The 20225-nt window shown below is 39.8% G+C and overlaps 1 protein-coding gene across 5 annotated transcripts in view; it reads right to left on the reverse strand.

The window, feature by feature from the left end:
- robo2 (roundabout, axon guidance receptor, homolog 2 (Drosophila)) overlaps positions 1-20225 on the reverse strand; it is a 748943-nt gene that overhangs the window by 188885 nt on the left and 539833 nt on the right. For all 5 annotated transcript variants that reach the window (XM_039745871.1, XM_039745870.1, XM_039745867.1 and 2 more), the window contains exons 8-10: positions 19975-20099; positions 15541-15712; positions 751-956 (exon numbers count right to left, since the gene is read on the reverse strand). In XM_039745871.1, the coding sequence (XP_039601805.1) occupies positions 751-956; positions 15541-15712; positions 19975-20099 (503 nt within the window). The remainder of the gene's footprint in view (positions 1-750; positions 957-15540; positions 15713-19974; positions 20100-20225) is intronic.

Below are 20225 nucleotides of genomic sequence, written 5' to 3' on the forward strand. Positions count from 1 at the left end.
ACATCATGCAGTCCTTGCGCACAGTGGTGCCAGTCATCACTTTTGTGAAATTCTAAATTTCTTATGACATGCTTGTGCTTGGCTCATTTAACCCTTAAAACAGAAGAATATTATCTTTCTGGAGGCAATCCAGGGGCTGTCCACTTTACTTTTATGGCCCACTAGTCGTTAAGTGTTTACATCAAGCAATTTAAACAATCAATATTTTGTATTTATTTCCTAAAAGTGCTATGGCACAGCCTTCCTTTTAACATATCTGATCTATGCTGAGCTGAAGAGCAATTGGAAAAACGAAATCAAGAAAATGAAACAGGAACTGTTAAGAGAAGGAGGTCAGCTCTGTAGCATAAGTCTGGCAGATGTCTCATTTGCAGTGTGTCTCCCATCCTCTATTCACATGATCACACGCACACACACACACACGCACACACACACACACACTCCTCCTTGCGTGGAGTTTGTATGTTCTTCCTGTGTCTATGTAAGTTTCCTTCCACTGTCCAAAGACATGCTTGTTAGATGAATTGGTGACACTAAATTGGCCTGGGTGTGTGTGTGTTTCACATTGCAATGGACTGGTGCCTTGTCCTCAGTTTGCTTCTGCCTTGCCGCCCTAAGCTGGCTAGGATGGGTTCCAGCATTCCCCTATGACCCTGCTCATGACTAACTGGGTTAAACAATGACACTTGCATATTTTAATTTATTTTCTCAAATATTAAAAAACATACAACCAAACAAATTGATACCTACCCTTAAATTTTTAATTTGCAGACTTCCGAGATCTTGCAAAGACATCCTGGAATCCTTCCCAAGGAGACTCACTCCATCCTTCAACCAGCTGATGGTGGGTATTGGGTCACCTGAAGCCTGGCACTTTAACAAGGCCACGCTGTCCACTGCTAACGTCTGATTGGATGGCCCTTGCCTTATTATTGGAGGTGGCCTGTCAGTAAAAACTGAGAACACAAAAACAAAGCACAATTAGAGATGAATCCTAAATACACCACATTGATTCATGCACTGCTTTATTTATGCTGCAAATCGTAAGCCATAGACTAATAGTTATGAACATCCAGATTTTTGGTGATTTTTAGGGTTTGTAATTTACTTTCTTTTACAATAAGTCAAGATAAAGAAAGGTTTACGAGACTTGTCATGCTGCTTTTGCATCACTGATGATATCACAGCCTTTACGATAAAAGAACCCCATAGCTACTGCAGACTGAATCACAGCCCCAACCTGTTCACTGCATTCCTGTTGCAAGTCCAATGGTTCTAAAGTAAAAAGTTTATATTTGTGATTCACTGGAAGCATTAATGAAAGACAAGTCATCCAAGAGCGTTTTTGGTAATATATAAACTTGTAATGAGACTGAAATTAATATGGTTTGTAACAGGCATCCTGTATATGTTAATAACAAAGGGTATAGAAAAAAAAAACAAGAGACAAAACATGAAATATTTTAACAAGCTTGAGTACAGTGTACTGTGTAAATTGGCTGTTCAAACCAGTATAAATTAAAATTAAAAGTTAAAAAAAAAACAATATGCTTCTCTGTTTATTACAAATGGACAAAATACTCTTTATAGCTGAGCCCCAAGGCTGCCTTCTCTTCATCCCACAATATTATAATCCTGACTGGAATGAGTACCTTCTAGCCTTTTAAATGGAGAAGATCAATGGAAGAGCTGAGTAGCCTTGAGGCTTTAAGGGTCATCCACCTTTCAAGAAATCTTAGGTGAAAGAGCATTACAGGCTTTGGCGACCCGGGGCCGAAAGGTTAAAAGAACACTTAGAGCCCCTAATGAGGTGTGAACCATTTGGACGTGGCAACAAACAGTGTGATCAATTCTGTGTTGAAACAACAATTTATACATTCCTGTATATTTTACATTGCTTTTATAAATAAATGCAGCAGTTATTTCAGCTGATTTGACTAAAGATGAACTATGTGATAGAAACATTCAGCTGAATGGATATAACAGACAACACATAATAGATAAATATCAGTGTATTGTAAAATGCAGACAGATAGACAGATAGATAGATAGATAGATAGATAGATAGATAGATAGATAGATAGATAGATAGATAGATAGATAGATAGATAGATAGATAGATATATGAAAGGCACTATATAATATATATATAGATAGATAGATAGATAGATAGATAGATAGATATGAAAGGCACTATATAACAGATAGATAGATAGATAGATAGATAGATAGATAGATAGATAGATAGATACTTTCTTATTTTTTAAGAACAAACTTAGATGAGATAATAATTAATAAAAGTTAAACATCACACAATTAAAAAAAATATAAAAACTGTATGGCAGAAAACACACACACCACACACACAATCTCTCCATTATAGCACTGTTAATAAAAATTTCCAAACACTATGATATCTACTCTTACCAGACTCCTGATCCACTAAAAATGGGGTGGGAGAAAAAGAAAATCAGAACACATAGTGTAACTCGTCATCTTCATATTTACCTAACACATTATCGATATACCATATTTGCCTAAACATCTCCTGGTATCTCATCCATGCTGTTGAGGCTGTGCTGGGAGACACAGCAAACCTGCTTGTGATGGCACATATGGATGTGCCATCCTGGAGGAGCTGGACTACCTGTGTGACCTGAATAGGCTGCAGACACCTCCTCATGCTACCAGTAGTGACAAGATTCGGTCTGGAAGGATAAGGAGAGTGCAACTGTCTTTGGCCACCACCTGCTAGACTATTCCCTGTTGGAGGTGTCACTTTCATTTGCACCAAAGAAGGTGAAGGAGATTCACAATCACTTATGCTTCGTAACTGGACAGATTGATACTCCTGAAGGTTCACTGACTTGGTGTTAGACTGGGATGATAAAGTGTCCCCATGTGCGTGTATGTGTGTATATACTGTATACAGTATACAGACTGTATATATCTATTTATTTATTTAAAGAGCTTCTATAGAAAGTCAAATTTCCCCCTTGGGGAGAAATAGTTCTGTGAGTTCTTCTTCTTCTCCCATTAGGGGTCGCCACAGCGGATCATCTTCTTCCATATCTTCCTGTCCTCTGTATCTTGTTCTGTTACACCATCACCTGCATGTCCTCTCTCACCACATCCATAAACCTTCTCTTAGCCTTCCTCTTCTCCTCTTACCTGGCAGTTCTAATCTTGGTACCCTTCTCCCAATATACCCAGCATCTCTCCTCTGCACATCTTGCCTCTCTGACTTTGTCTCCCAACCTATTCATGGATATTTATAGAGCCTGTTACAAATCTAAATAAATGAAGGTTCTTTCCAGACCCTTCATGTGGATGGTTCTTATACGGCATCGCTCTAATGAACTACTGCAGCACCTTTATTTTTAGGAGTATGTAAGCTAATTTTTTAGGACAGTGTAGGCACAGCAAACAAGTACATATTATTTCTGTTTTTTTTACTATTTCTCCTCTACGTGGACTTTTATTTGATCAGCATAAAGTGCCTCCTACAGAGCTTTACCTCATTTAAAACCTTTTAATTTTCTGCGAAGCTTGCATCTTTGTGCCAGACAAATTGCTGTTTAAAAATACTAAAAAAATGAACAAACACAGAAAGTGTATTTGAAATTAGCTTGCACAAGAGCAGTTTGTCATGGAGATGTAGAATTCCCAGCGTGAAATGAAAAAAAAAAAAGAAACAGCAATGAAGGAAAACATTCATGTTAATGAAGGCAACAAGTCATCAAGTGCCAGAAAAACAGATTTTTTTTTGTTTTTAACTTTCCTCTGTATTCTCATAAATCGTAGTAAGGCAACTGTGTATGAAGGCCAGGGGATTAGAGCAAATGCAAAAAGCTTTTGGAGTAGATTTTTTTTGCCTTTATGAATGTTATTTCAGTATTGCTTGTGAAACTATCCTGATTTTGAAGAAGATGTAAAGGGAACATAAGTAAATTTACAAACTGGAGGGACAACTCAGTTCACCTGACTCTTTTGGTTTACTAATGGCTAAGCTTCCCAATATACAAGATCAAGTCTTCAAACAAAGACCAAGGAGCAGATGTGAGGTTGCCATAGCCAGCCACACTCGGCAGGTGATACTAGCAATCATGATATGCTTCCCGGGGGCCTGCAACAAGTTTTGCATCTCCATCAACCTGAAGAAGATGCAGCTGATGTGCCAAGATGTCAACATCAACCTTTTGATCGGTCTCTTCAGCTATGAGCTGGAAGTCATTCAATGAGTTTCTAAACCTGGGTTCAACAAACTTGGACAACCAGACACCAGAGAGCAAGATCAACAAATGGATCTGAAACATTTCAAGACTGACAAAGAGATAATGGGCTAACAGCAATCTCATGGAGAACGTCAAAGTCCAGGTGCATGATGCTGCGCACAAACCAAGAACAGCAACTGAATACTTTCTACAGGTCCTGCCCTCAGGCATACATTTGGCGACACTTGGGGAGACAATGTCACCAACAACGCAGCGCTCGAGAGGGCAGGCACCACCTCCATCTTCACGTCTCTCAAGCACAGACGTAAGTGCTGGCTGGATATGGTTCTCCAAGGACCTCCACTTTGAAGAACAGGCATCTGGCAAGAGGCCAACAGGAAGACCTCAGCTGTGCTACAAGGACGTCTGCAAGCCTCAAGGCTCTCGGTATCAACACTAACACTTGACAGACAGTCGACTCAGACAGGAATGCCTGGAAGCAGGAGGTGATGTCGGGTCTCTCAAGACGTGAGGCTGTAGTGATGGAGAAAGCTGACAATAACAGTGCCCAGAGATATTAGAGCTCCTTTTGCAAGGTGCGGAAAGAACTGCCACTCATTCTGGACTCCACAGCCACAGCAGATGCAGCTACAACCAGTTCACCAGGAGCAAAAATGCACAATCCCTCAGAACTGAAGGCTACCAACTACTACTAAGCTGTTCAACTCTCTTGTGAAAGTAGGCAATGCATCTGCTTCAACTACAAGACTCTTGGTTTGGGGTTCATCGTGAAGAAGAATTCCTTCAAGCAGGGGCATCTTAACAGCATTATAGGCCTCCGGGCAAAGCAGTGCACTGGAGCTCCTACCTACTCAACCACTCACAAGAATAAAAATGTAAATGGTCGATAAAATTACTCATACAGTAAAACCTTGGATAGTGAGTAACTTAGTCTGCGAGTGTTTTGCAAGACACGCTAAAATTTTAAGTAAATTTTAATTTGATAAACGAGCGAGGTCTTGCAATACGAGTGGTCCGTATACGCTTTGTCTGCTGAGCATCACGTGATTACAACTGAGCCGACGGTTCTTCTCTCTCTTGCTGTGGGATTATGGGTAATCGTCTCCCATGCTCGGTCTCGGTCGGTGTGCCTCACTCATATAGTCAACATTCATACGAGTGTATACTGTTTACTATAGCAATGTGACCACGTGTGTGTGTATGTGTTGTAACGTGTGAGTCTCTGTCTTGCACCCCAAAACACGAAGCAGAGTCTCAGTACTTTAGCAACACCAGCGTTTATTCAGCATGAAACAGGAACAGCGCGGTTATTTATTATAGCGGGATCTGCACACTCTCCTACACACAGACACAGCAGTCAGGCAGGGTTGTGGCCAGGTTAGTGGCCAAGTAATCCCGTGCCCTTGCATTTATAATGTTCCTTGTGTCATCCATTGACAGCAGGCGCTCTTGTTGGATTCGCTTTTGCGGCGAACTGCTACAGTGCTGGGAGCCTGTGGTTGCTTCGGGATGCTCTTCTGCGTGTCATCCCGTTAAGGGGAATCCCAAAAGAGTTTAGAAACCTTACAGTGCGTGAAGCATTTTTTAATTTTGTGTCCAAGTGTAGTGACTCTTCAGGCAAAAGCAACTGTCATTGGAAAGGTTCCTTGTTAAAGTCGCAAAAAAAAGAAGAAGATTCCAGTGAGCCAACAGATAGCAGGGATTCCGTTAGAGTCAGAGTGAAAGTCGTCCTACATGATAACCCTCCTCCTGCTCCCCTCTCTCTCGTCTCCCTCACTCCAGCCACAATTCTTTTCAAAGGTAAAGTGCAGGTTAATTTGTTTTATGTATTTTTACTTTAGATTTTGTATTAATCATTTTTATAGGAATATTTTTGGGTTGTGGAATGAATCAATGGAGTTTCCATAATTTCTTATGGGGAAATTTGCTTTGATATACGAGTGCTTTGGATTACAAACACGTTTCCGGAACGAATTACACTCGCAATGCAAGGCACCACTGCATACTTATTGTATTGGTACTTTCAACAAAATCAGTGTTTAAACATTAAAAAACATGCTGCACAGCAAAGAACAATCAACACAAACGTCTGAACAACATAATATGAGCCTTGAAAATGATGTAAATGATACTCAAGTGGTACACCATAAAGACGGAGATAGCACAGAATGAAATTACTTTGAATTATTTATTATGAATCAAGTGTTCAGCACAAACATTTACGAAATTTCTTTGCACAGAATTGAGTTGAAGTGACGTTAACATATCCGCTTTGACATTATGTAGTGTGTGAGATCCGTACACATACAGACACGTGAGGTGGCAGAGTGACAGTGATACTAAATCAGAGGCAAATGCCAATGTCCACTTGTAACACAATATCCATCCATCCATTATCCAACCCACTATATCCTAACTACAGGGTCACGGGGGTCTGATGGAGCCAATCCCAGCCAACACAGGTTGCAAAGCAAGAAACAAACCCCAGGCAGGGCGCCAGTCCACCGCAGGGCACACACACACCAAGCACACACTAGGGACAATTGAGAATCGCCAATGCACCTGACCTGCATGTCTTTGGACTGTGGGAGGAAACCACGCAGACATGGGGAGAACATGCAAACTCCACGCAGGGAGGACCCGGGAAAGTGAACCCAGGTCTCCTAACTGCGAGGCAGCAGCGTTACCACCGTGCCGCCCTGTAACACAATAATAACAAATATTTATAGTTCAGTATAGTATAGTGTTTATTAATTGACAGGAAGTCACAACATACATAGATTAGCATGGGGCCCCAGGGAAATGCCCAGCGTGCCCATGCGTTAAGGCACTTCTATGGCATTAACACACAAATTTTGCTTTTGTTTTCAGTAGACTAGATTACTGTAACGCACTCCTCTCAGGACTACCCAAAAAAGACATCAATCATTTGCAACGAGTGCAGAATGCAGCTGCTAGAATCCTAACTGGGAAAAGAAAATCCGAGCACATTTCTCCAGTTTTGATGTCACTACACTGGTTGTGCCTGTGTCATTCAGGATTGACTTTAAAATACTGCTTATGGTTTATAAAGCCTTAAATAATCTCGCTCCATCTTATATATCGGAATGCCTGACACGTTATATTCCAAATCGTAACCTTAGATCTTCAAATGAGTGTCTCCTTAGAATTCCAAAAGCTAAACTTAAAAGAAGTGGTGAGGCGGCCTTCTGCTGTTATGCACCTAAAATCTGGAATAGCCTGCCAATAGGAATTTGCCAGGCAAATACAGTAGAGCACTTTAAAAAAACTGTTAAAAACACATTACTTTAACATGGCCTTCTCATAACTTCACTTTAACTTAATACTGATACTCTGTATGTTCAATTCTTCATAATAACTATTCACAGTGGCTCCAAAATCCATACTGACCCCTACTCTCTCTTCTGTTTCTTTTTCCGGTTTCTTTGTGGTGGCGGCCTGCGCCACCACCACCTACTCAAAGCATCATGATGCTCCAACAATGATGGACTGAAAGCCAGAAGTCTACGTGACCATCATCATCAGGTCCTTCCATGAAAACTCTAAATACAAAGAGGACTGTTTGATTTATGTTAGGTAGATTGCCCAGAGGGGACTGGGCGGTCTCGTGGTCTGGAACCCCTACAGATTTTATTTTTTTCTCCAGCCTTTGGAGTTTTTTGTTTTTCTGTCCACCCTGGCCATCGGACCTTACTCTTATTCTATGTTAATTAATGTTGACTTATGTTTATTTTTTATTGTGTCTTCTATTTTTCTATTCATTTTGTAAAGCACTTTGAGCTACATTTTTTGTATGAATATGTGCTATATAAATAAATGTTGATTGATTGATTGATTGAAATAGGTGGCCACTCTCCACACCTTCAACAGGATTAAGCAGGGTTGAGAATGTCTGCACAATATGGGCGCACAACAGATATAATTTTCTCTGAAATATTGTCTGTGGTCTCTAAACAAAAGAAATTAGAAAAACATTTTGAAAAGTAACTTAAACTACTGACAATAGGACTGGGGCATTCAGTATGTCTGGTGAAAGGTGGCTGAAGTTGAATCACAAGATTGGCACATGCATGCAACAACAACAATTTATTTTATGCATAGCCTAAAATCAGGGATTGTCACGATAGGCTGTTTTGAAAGCCCCCCCATAAGCCTCGATTCCCTAAGAAGACAAGAAAAAACTCCCCAAAAAAAAAATACAAGTGCCTCGAAATACGAGTCTTAGTCATTATCACTTTATCCAATGAAATAGAACCGATACAAGATAGTCAGACATTTTTTCTTACTTTAGATTACTAAAAACATCAAAATTTGGAAAGCAGAGCACACGCCGATGCAATCTGATATCAGACACTTTCACATTAACACTGTGCCTCAGACGACACAGAGTTGTGCTCTAACGTTGTCATGTGGCCTCCGCTACAAGATAAACTCAAGGGCAAGGTTTTCCACTATTAAAAAAAAGAATTGCAAAAAAAGGATTTTTTTATTAACCACAGAAAGATTAGTTGGACTGAGAAATGGCTTACCTAATTATGCTTTTATTATAGAGAAGCAGAAATCTTTTTTTTTTTTAAACGAAGGAGATTGAATTCTCTTTAAATTGGTTCCCAAAGGCTGCAAAAAAAAAATAAATAAAAGACTTCTCGGCTGAATAGTTTGCTTTAATTTTCAAAGTTTCTCAGGCTTTTTATTTTTGCAATGAATTTAATCCTGGGAATAGTCTTCACACATATGGAGATCTATTGGCAATAACACATTTTACATTTAAAAAGGTCACAATCATGAAGATGATCTGCTTTGGCAACCCCTAGCAGGAGTAGCTGAAAGAAGAAGAAGAAGACGAAGAAGACTATCATGCAATTTGGTTTATTTCTCCTTAAACATGTACACTGCATAAAATGTGAACATTATATGTATATAGTATGATTAAGGAGGGATCGGCAGGAACCCAAATGACGTTATAAAAGACATGATTAATGGCGAGAGGCTGGAGAGAGTCCAAAGTTTCAGATTCTTGGGAGTCCACATCAGCCACGACCTGTCATGGACAACAAACATGACAGCAATGGCCATGAAAGGTCTTCAGAGTCCAAGTGGTGTAGCTAGGGGGTGGGTGAAAGGGGCAGTCAGCCCCGGGTGGCACAGTTTTGGGGGTGGCGTTATTGGCCAAAATGTTTAGAACAATCGTGTGTAAGTAGCAGGGTTCAGAAAAATATCACTCATGAATGAAAAAAGTAAAATTCTATGATTTTTATCCACGAATACATCAAAAATAATTTTCAGACTGTCCTGTGACCGCATCAGACACAAACTTGAAACCTGAAATCTCGCTCCGTCCCTAAGCTCGGCAGGCCGTTTCTTCATCCCTGTGCTTTGGTTTCTGCTCAGCGGTGGGACCTTCTCTAGACAGCTGTGTGCCTTTCCTAATCAAGTCCAAACAATTGAACAGACCACCGGGGGTCTTCAAACAAGGCGTAGAAACATCTCAGTGATGACCAAGAGAATGGGTCTGAATACTTGTGTCAATGTGACATTTCAGTTTTTTATTTTGCATAAATCTGCTAAAATGTGTAATTTGCTGTTTTTGCGTTGTCATTCTTGGAAATGATTTAAAAATGTGGAAAACCAAAATCAAAAACAAACTGAAAATATTGAAGGGGTCAGAATACTCTTCCAAAGTACTCTATACATTATCTATCTATCTATCTATCTATCTATCTATCTATCTATCTATCTATCTATCTATCTATCTATCTATCTATCTATCTATCTATCTATACACATGTGTATAAAGAAAAATACATATATACACATATTTATATAGATATACTTGTGTTTGTTAATGTACTGTATACTTGTGTGTGTATTTATTATAAACACAACACATTTTTGTTTATCTATATACACAAATACAAATATGTATTATAAATCTACTTTCATCAAGTAAATTAAACCTTGAGGGAAAATGTACTATTGCTATATCTTGAAGGTGGCCTGTATTTTAATTATCACTAGGTATCTGTCTCCAAAATCAGAATGCACATTTGGAAGGTTTGGTCTGGAGTGTCGCCAACTCCAGAAGAATGAATAATTAATGTTATGTGATGTCACGACCCTTTTATAAATAGCATAAAGCATACTTCTCTACTTACCCTTGGTTTACAGTTGGACACATACTATATAGTTTAGAGTAAAAAAAATCATTGTGATGTTTCTGTAACAAAATATGCAGTGTGCAACAGCTACAATTTAACAAAAATAGCATAAAGATTTAAAAGTGAACAATGAGTAGGAAAAAATAAATGTATTCTAATTCCACAGGCAAACAGCTAACTTAATTAAAAGCATTTGTAATGAGGGATTCCAAAGTAATTTCACTTAACTTGTGGTAATGTGATGTAATAAAGTATTAAGTATTTTGTAAACTGTGCTGTAATAGAGCTAATAATCTGACCGCAAAGAAACTTGTTTCATGTAACATTCTGTTTGGTGATGTTATCTAATCTAATATATCACCTTGAATATCTATCTATGTACATGGGACGTTCAAAAAGTTTTCATTTATATTTTCGTTGGAAACGGTGAAGGCGGGAGGAGTAGTAATTGGGCATTAAAAAGTTGGTATGATGCTGGGAAAAGTGCATCACAAACAAAGGTGACTACGTAGAAGAGTGATTTAATTTGATTTTGAGATTCTTAATAAATACTGTTTAAAAAAGTGCAGAAACTTTTTGAACATCCAGCTGCATTCACTATTATGTAGTGCCTTTCCTATCTATCTATCTATCTATCTATCTATCTATCTATCTATCTATCTATCTATCTATCTATCTATCTATCTATCTATCTATCTATCTATCTATCTATTATTCAGTGCCATTCACTCTATCTATCTATCACCATAGTGACTTTTCAATTCATCCTATATGGTGCCTTTCCTGCCCTTCTGTCTTTTTTTCTGAGAATGACATTTTGAGCCAAAGCATGATGCAGTTTTCAGACAGAGAAAGCAACAGAGTGAGGTCAAGCCAAAACTGAAAGTAGATGATGGACTAACACACCATTTTCAGTGCCGTGTCCTCTGTGTGATCTGTCCAACACTAACTACCAGGGAGGAGTCAGCAGGACACATCAGACCCACCTTCCATAAATGTCAGCCTCATTTTAATTCACCACCAATAGGACGGGGAGGCAGGCAAAGCGAGAGCACGCCAAGGCCTTGACAGTCTGAGTAAGAATTTCTCATTACGAATCTCCTTGAACCTGCTTCGCTTTCCCTGGCCTCTTTGTCGTAAATCACCACAGCAACAGCAGGTGCGCCCATTAACAGCTCAATGTCCTCTCTGACAATATTTGTCTGTCCTATTTATTCCAATCACGCGGCGGCATTGAATCAAGCCGCACCATGGACAGATATTAAAAAATACTGCCTTTCCATTAATTTTAAATGACCTTTTAATCTACATGTAAATTTGCATTGGCTGAGAATGCATCATTTTGTCAAACAGAGGAGTTGGCTGCTCGGGGTCACAGTGAGAAGGTTAGGAAATTGGTTGGGAAAAGCGTGATGACTGGAAAAGATGGAGGGATTGAGAACAGAATGAAACAAACCTGTCATAAAATATGGGACACCTTTTTGGAAAACAAACAGAAGCCAATACATTCAGTCCATGAAGGTGTGCTGAGTGTGTCAGTCTCACACTTACTGTCACTTTTAATGAAGATTCCTGCAAGCAACAAGCAAATGCTACTCCTTATACTGTACGGTTACCGGATGGAGGTTTGCGTCATGTTTTTCAGCCGTTCCACAGCTTTGACATCTTCCAGCAAGCAGGGTGAACAGACATTTTTCCTTGAATTAGTGCATAATTCACATTATTATGTTTGTGGTGGAGACAGATTCAGCTCTGTTTAGATGTCTGCTGCTGCTCATGCCAAGCAGCCAGTATAACGAATGTTTATTTCAAATACTGTACTTTAGCATTTGCTTTTTTTTATCACTAATTGCATTGTCTAATTCAGGGATAGGGGGCTAAAGGGGACCATGACAATACTGAGTACCAGGCAGAAACTGGACAGGGTGCCAGACCGTCACAAGGCCCTTGGGTTCTTTAATGGCACTTTATGACTCTTTACTGGGTTGTATGGCACCTTGTAGAACCATTGATTCACAAAGCCCCATTTTATTCTGGGATGTGTTCTTTACATTGTGAGATTTCTGCACCATTTTGAGACCCTCCTCAACGGGACAACACACAGAAGCGTGAGTGCCGCTTCTCTTGAGGGTTGCTTGTCTGTTGCCGATTGAACCGCAGATTTGCAGTGCCACAGAAAGAACTACAAGCTGACGGGTGATGCAGGGAACATAATAACCTGGCCCTAACTCTGCCTGTTTGCTGCGTCGGTGTATAGTTGAATGGTAGATCCCGCTACAATAAATAACCGTGCTGTTCCTGTTTGGAGTTGGTTTTGCTAAAGTACTGAGACTCAGCCTCATCTTTGAGGTGCAAGACACCAACTCACACGTCACAACATATGAAGTTGGTTCTTTGTGCTTTTGAGACCCTCCCCAATAGGACGGCATGGAGAAGTGCGACTGCCATACATTGCAAAAGGTACACATGTCAAAAATGTAGGAAGGACGGTCCTTGCGTGTGTGTGAACTGTCAATATTTGAATTTGATGATTGCATATAGTGCTGAACTGACCTCTCTATACTATTCTTTTCTCTGCATGTCCTGAAGTACAAAAGAAACAGCACCATACAGCAACATGTGGGGACTGGCAAGATCGGGAAAAAAAAAAACACGCGGTCACTGATTACAACCGCAAGATGTTATGCGAAAGAATATGAATAATATGAATAATGTTGCATCCGTACCACAATGTTTTCCGAAATGTACTATACAGGTCATAAAATGAGTTATTCCAAATTTCATATATACTGTACCTATGTCTCTGTTGTTTTTTTTGTCAGGGTGGTTTTGACATCATAGACCATAAGGTGCATACTAATTCAGCGTGAGCAGGAACACTCAATAAAACTGAATAAAAAAAAAAAGTGATGGTGAGATACGAAGAAGGCAGACTCAACAGCGTTTGTGTGTCAGCTTTTATCCCTCCAGATTAGAGAATGTCCAGTTCCATTGTCTCAAAACACCACTCACATCTACAGTTATTCCCAGTTTCAGATAAAAACTAACAGCGTCAGATCCCTAGGACGGTAGTATGTATTGTGATCATGACTGAGAGAATAAAAGTGAAAATAAAAAACGGTAACTTTTACAAGTGCTATAAATGTACACGGTCTGTTTCAGACGCAAACCAAATGTACGTGTATACTGTATAATATTAACAATAAGTGCAGCTCTCTACTGAAAACGGTAAATATACGAGGCAGTCGGGATCGAACTGGGGACTCCTGATTACAAGTCAGCAATTTTACACCACGGAAGCTGTAGTATCGTCCTTGAACCTTTTGTGAAAGTGTTTATTTGATCTTTGGATTTCAGCCTTCATATAACAATTATATAACTATTATATAGTTTATGCCTAAATTTTGTCATTTATTACTAAAATATGAAAAACATTTCTGTTTTAACAATGTGTTTACACAGATTATTGTACAAATGGAACACACATGAAATACATTGTTACAAATAATGATCTATTATTTCCATTCTAAATAACCAGCACTTCACTCCCAGATAATCAAGGCTGAGCTGGGAGAACTTTGTGCCTGTTCTGCGGCAGTGGGGGGATTGAAAACAGGCTGCTTGCTGCTTGTCTTTATCGTCACATTTACAGGACAAAAGACGCTGACGGAGAGGTGCGAAGGGATTTAAGGTGGGCCAGATTTATGAGTTTTTTCGTAGGCTTTGGTAATTCTAAAGTTAATGCCGATTTTATTGAAAGTCTGGATTGGGTCCACTTGCAAAAGTCCCTGCTTAATGCTTAAGTGCCTTTACTCATGTTTTATATATAAACATGTATAAGTCTGACAATTGAGAGAAGACCACCCAGTCCATTAATATTGTTTGGCTAGCTCATAGCAAAGTTGTCCCAATATCTCATCCAAAATGACTATGTAGTTTGTTTCAGATCAGCATATCTGTGGACAGAAGTCCTTTCTAGTCTTTAAAGTACCACCAGTGTCCTTGATTACATGACTTACTATTGAGTCAGGAGAATTCTGCTAGATCAGCTTTATCAAAGCTGTTGAGATGTTTCAAGACATTCAGTATTGTCTGCTCGATATTAATGAGTGTTGGCCTGCCAAAACACTACTGTACAGGCCCTATAGTTGTGTTTTACAGAAATCTGACAAACAGGAGAAGACCAGTCAGTCCATTAAGGTAATAACTGAGTTGTCCGAATAACTCATCCAACATGACTACGTTGTTTGTCCTAGATTTTCATTAAGTCCTTCCAGGGCCATCTTAACACATGGGCATGCTGGGCAGTTGCACAGCATAGGGGGCCTATCTTAATCTCTGTATGTTGTGACTTGCTGAGTGGTTGTGTAGGTAGGGGCTCCAGTGCCCTGCTTTGCCCGGGGGCTTATAATGCTGTAAAAGCAGCCCTGAGTCCTTCCCAGCATCAGTTTTTAAAACACTTGCAGTGTCCTTGATTCAATGATGTACTATTGAATCAAGAGAATTCTACTAGATAGATAGATAGATAGATAGATAGATAGATAGATAGATAGATAGATAGATAGATAGATAGATAGATAGATAGATAGATAGATAGATAGATGCCCTTTAGTCATGTTTTAAATAAATCTGATATACAGGAGAAGACCATTCAATCTAACAAGCTAAATAACTAAGTCGTTCCAATATGTCATCCAGAAACTTCTTAAAAGTCACCAAGGCTTAGACTTGAAATGTGTCCTTTATAGAAATAGATATTGAGTACACCAACACTTGTCCATCTATGTTAAAGACGTTCAAGTAGTTTAAAGATTTTATACAAAGAATCTAAACTAATGAGCAGACATTAATGACAAAGTGTGCAGGATGAAAGAAGTTTCTATTCATGATTCTGATTTAATTAATGCACCTGCTTACAAATGTTGTAGAATTCACATAGTTAATTAACATGATGTGCAATGCATTAAAGGTTAAATGGCCCTTAGAGTGGGTCAATGCTGGGGTGGAATTCCCTCACTGCTACCAAGATCAAATTACCTTAAAGCAGAATAGCAGAAGTCAACAAAACAATGCCAATAAGAAACTTTTGTACTTCTGATTTTTCATCTTGGATAAAGACGTCTTACCGTCGGTCACCTCCAGCTGTGCCTTGGCCAAGATGCTGCCAGCGACAGTCAGTGCTTGACAGATATAATATCCGGTGTCAGATCTTTGCACGTTGCTGATGGTCAGATCTCCACCCTGAGAAACTGAAAATCTGCTGTTGGGCTGAAGAGGCTGATTAGGAAACAGTAAATTCTGAAAAAAGAAAAGTAAAATACTGTTATTCTTGACAAAATGCTTCTTTAGTAACAGAGCTTAAAATGGTTATGATATTAAAATTTATAATAACTTTTCATGCAATATGTTTGCAATTAACTGATTTATTTTTAACAATTTACTTACACACAACAGGATGGTAGAGAACAAAATGTTTTACAGGAGATTTAGGCAGACAGAACATTACTTTCATGCACACTCCGACATTCACGTTGGGACAACTAGGAATCGCCAGTTAAAATACAAATAAAATACCGGAAATTATACGGAAAAATCAAGTCCCGACTTTTACGCAGTAGAATTTAAATGCGAGTATATACGGTAATATATATCTACTTCTATATATAAAATCCTAAGCCTAAAAGAGCAACGATTTTGTGCAATGATTTTATGTGACTTTTTATGTCACGTTTTCTGTCACACTTTAAATCAGCGTTATTTTAAAACCTTCATATATATGTTTGGTATCATTCTTTTCAGAATTTATCGAACTTTACTGTCTTTAAATTATAAACTAAAAAATATCAAGCACTCACTTCCTGTGAGACAAGACTTTGTGCCAAGAGATTTCCGGGGCCGGAAATATAAAGACAAAGAGTAGGACAGCTGCTGCACAGGCTTTTAAATGTTTGAAGTGCTGTGCGAGATGCAGATCACATGGCACGGCAGCAGCAAGCCAGCAGCTGATCGAGCAAAGAAGAGGTAAAAAAAAAACTGTATTTGTTTCCCATTGTATCACCGTATCAGAGGGGGTTTCGGAGGAGCGACCGCATCTCCTTGGGGTGCGATCAGCCCCCCTCTTCACAATGTGAGCGGCAGAGATGTGAAGAGGCTGGCACATAGTGAGAAGGGGGTAAGCCCTCTTGTATATTTATCTATATGTGTGTGTGTGTGTGTGTGTGTGTAGATAGAGAGACAGTATATGTAGGAAGAGTAAATCAAAATTCACAGCATGAAATAAAAACTGATTGAAATTTGATGGACAAAATAAAGTTTAAAAGGCAGTGGTCCTTTAAACCATAAGGCTGCCAGTTCATTTCTCACCACTGGCTCATTGGGTGACCCAGAATTTGCCCCTTTCACATGTGCTATACGATTTATGAAACAAATTGCGGTATACTTTAACATTTATAAAGCAACTTGGGACAGTATTGCCCACAGAAATGCAACATAACAAAAGAGTCAAGGTCCTTGTTACATCACTTTTTTGAAGAAAAGGTTTCTCTAGGCTAGAATAAAAGGTCCAACATCTTTTGATTATTTTTTTTTTCTTTTTTGTGAATGTAGCACATCTGCACCCCGACTGACACCCACCGTATGTGATTCAAGGCACTTTACTGCCAAATGAACCTTCACCTTTAATGCCTTTTATCCTTGAATTTTTTTTTAAGTTCTTCACAAAGTGGAGTTCAGAGAAAGACATTAGCAAAATCCAATTATGCCTAATGACTTTAATGTTGCAAATTATGTACCTTTTTTAATTACCCTTTTCTCACTGTGGAATGATAGATGTCCACTTCATTATATTTAAGCATGACACAAAAGACTAATTACTTAATTACCATTTTCTGTATTTATTTTGGCTGCTGTCTGATATCTTCTTTTGTGTCTTTTCAAGGATTAAGGACATTTTGCCCACAGTCAGGGTAAATACGACTGCAGAGTCGCTGTCCTGGAGAACTGCTGCCCCGTTTAGTTTACCTCATTCCTGCACTTAACTGTCATTAACAATCAAGCACATGGCTGGTCCTTTTATGTTTATTATTGTTTTTCACTCCGGTATTCATTTCCAAGTTCAAGGTTAAGGGGGGCTGCTGCATACGCCAGCAGTAAGGGGTTCCATTTTAAAATCAGTCTCTGCCTGGAATGGCTGCCTAATTTTAGAACTGGTAATCGACCTGACTATAAATCTTTGAGCTATGGAAGGAAATCTTTGCGAATGTGGTGATAAGGTGTAAGCTCATATAGAGGGCATTCCAGCAGAAAATGAACCAGGGCCCAAGCGCTGCCAAGTGCCACTGCTGCTCACTGACACTTCATGCTATCCATTCTTATATTTTAGTTTCCATTATGTGCCCTGGCAGCATACCCAACCCAACCTTGGATGGGATGTGTGTTCACTACTTGGCACACTAGCACACACAGATACACTCATTCATACAGGGACCCTGGCATACAGGTCTTTGGCAATGGAAAGGAATAGGTAAAAATAAAGCAAGGGTGCAAACTCTGCCCAGAGAGTTACTGAGCCAGCATTTGTACCCATGTCAGCACTAACCCTTCTTGTGTTATATCTTCTCTATGAAAATGTGCTATGGAAATAAATTGCTGTTAACACACTACGCCATTTAAAATAACTAGCTGTGTGTGGACTTTGGGACAAAAAAAAAACATTTGAAGACTCCCTAGCAGTTTTGCTATATTAGTGAACTTGTAGAGGCGTCAGCTAACTTTTAAGAATTACCCAGGGCAGAGGACGAGGACCCTCCTCTGCAGCCTGGACAGGCCTTATTTGGTCCGAGACGGATGTGTAGTCGGGTGCAGCCGTGGCACAAATTGAGCGGGACAGGCTGGTACTTATCTCAGACAAATGTAATGCAGCTTGTTGTGTGAGCATATAACGTGCATAAACAGCAAAGCTCAGTTTGTCTGTTCGGGTTGAATGAGAAGTGAGGCACATGCAAACACCGAGAAAATATAAAAGTGCATGCAAGCATCATCTCACCAAGTGTAAGTCACACTTATGTAAGCTTCTACCTCTTCCGTAGAATTTCCACCAACTCCTGTGGCTGTATTTGAGCGTGAGCAGAGCGGACTGCTCCATACATACATACACACACACACAGGTCTTCAACTTATATATGTCTAATATCAGGTGAACTACTTCATTAATATGCCACTGCGGTTTTTATTACTAAACAGAGCTTAGGTATATAATTGTAAAATTGGATATTGTTCATGTGGCAGCACGGTGGTGCAGTGGTAGCACTGCTGCCTCGCAGTAAGGAGCCCTGGGTTCGCTTCCCGGGTCCTCCCTGCGTGGTGTGTGTGTCCTGCCCGGGACTGGTTCCTGCCTTGCACCCTGTGTTGGCTGGGATTGGCTCCAGCAGACCCCCGTGACCCTGTGTTTGGATTCAACAGGTTGGGAAATGGATGGATATTGTTCATTGTTGATGACAGAACACCTTTCCTATTAACTTTACTGACACCTTAAGTGATAAGCAGCCACATGGCCATTTCTATCAAATAATGAATTTCTCCCACATTAAGTCTGAATTTGGACTTCAAAAGATGCTGACAGTGGCTTGCGATAAGCAGGGAGCCATGTGGCACCTAAAGGGTCACTTTGCTGCCACCTGTTGGGAGAGGTGGACTCCTCTTACATTATTCATTGTCCACCACTGCCCTCCTTCTAATCTCATTAATAACTACAAAATAATTTTGTACATTTATATGACTTTTTTTCACTACTCAAAGTAATTTGTCAAAGAGCTTTGGGAGTCACATCAATGACCGCTAATGTGCAGCATTCACCTGGATGATGTGACGGCAGCCATTTTGAGCCAGTAGGCTGACCATACATTGTTAGGTGGTGAGAGATAGTTAGCCAATTAGAGACAGGGGATGTTTAGGGGGCCAGAATGACCAGGACATGGTGGGCAATTTAGCCAGGACATCAGGATACACCCTGCTCTTTACAAAGGATGCCCTGGGATCTTTAATGACCAGAGAGAGTCCAGACTTTGATTTTACATCTCATCTGAAGGATGGCACCATTTTTAAAGTATAGTGCTCCCATCACTGTACAGAGACATTGGGATCCACATTTAGACCACAGGGTAAGTGCCTCCTGCTGGCTTCACCAACACCTCGTTCAGCAGCAACCCAAGCTTTTTCTGGTTGGTCGGCCATCCAAATACTGGCCGGGCCTGAACATGCTTAGCTTCAGGTGGGTTACCTGTTATGAAGTGGATGTGTTATGTCTGCCAGCAGTGCTTTAGTCTGGGATTTTTTTCAACTGCCCTCTGATGACTGGCAGTACTCATTGGCACAGTGTACTGACCGTAAATGGGACAGTCAGCCTAATGAAACTGAAGAGTGAAGATCAAGAGAAAGAAAGGAACCAAAGGGCGAAGCAAGCCTCCAAACCGGAAATCAAAAACTGAGAAACGTCAAAGCCAGAAATCAAAATTCAAAGAAATAAAATAATCCAAAGACAACTTAATAACTCCTTAGCTTACCTGGCTGCCCTCTTTCTGCCAAAAGACAGCAGGCTGTGGGTTTCCTTTGGTTTCACATGGGAAGGTGGCCGTCCGACCCTGGGCCACGATCTGATCCCTCGGCCTGATCACAAACTGTGGTGGAGCTGGGTTGAAACAGAAGTTTTAGGCATTTTTAGACATTCATTTTAAGAGTAGGGAATTGTCCATAAGCATAATAAAACAAAACACAAGTCACCTTCAATTAAAGCATGCATGGCCCCATTTTTCAT

Source organism: Polypterus senegalus, chromosome 2 (assembly GCF_016835505.1).
Source record: "Polypterus senegalus isolate Bchr_013 chromosome 2, ASM1683550v1, whole genome shotgun sequence".
NCBI classification, from domain to species: Eukaryota; Metazoa; Chordata; class Cladistia; order Polypteriformes; family Polypteridae; genus Polypterus; species Polypterus senegalus.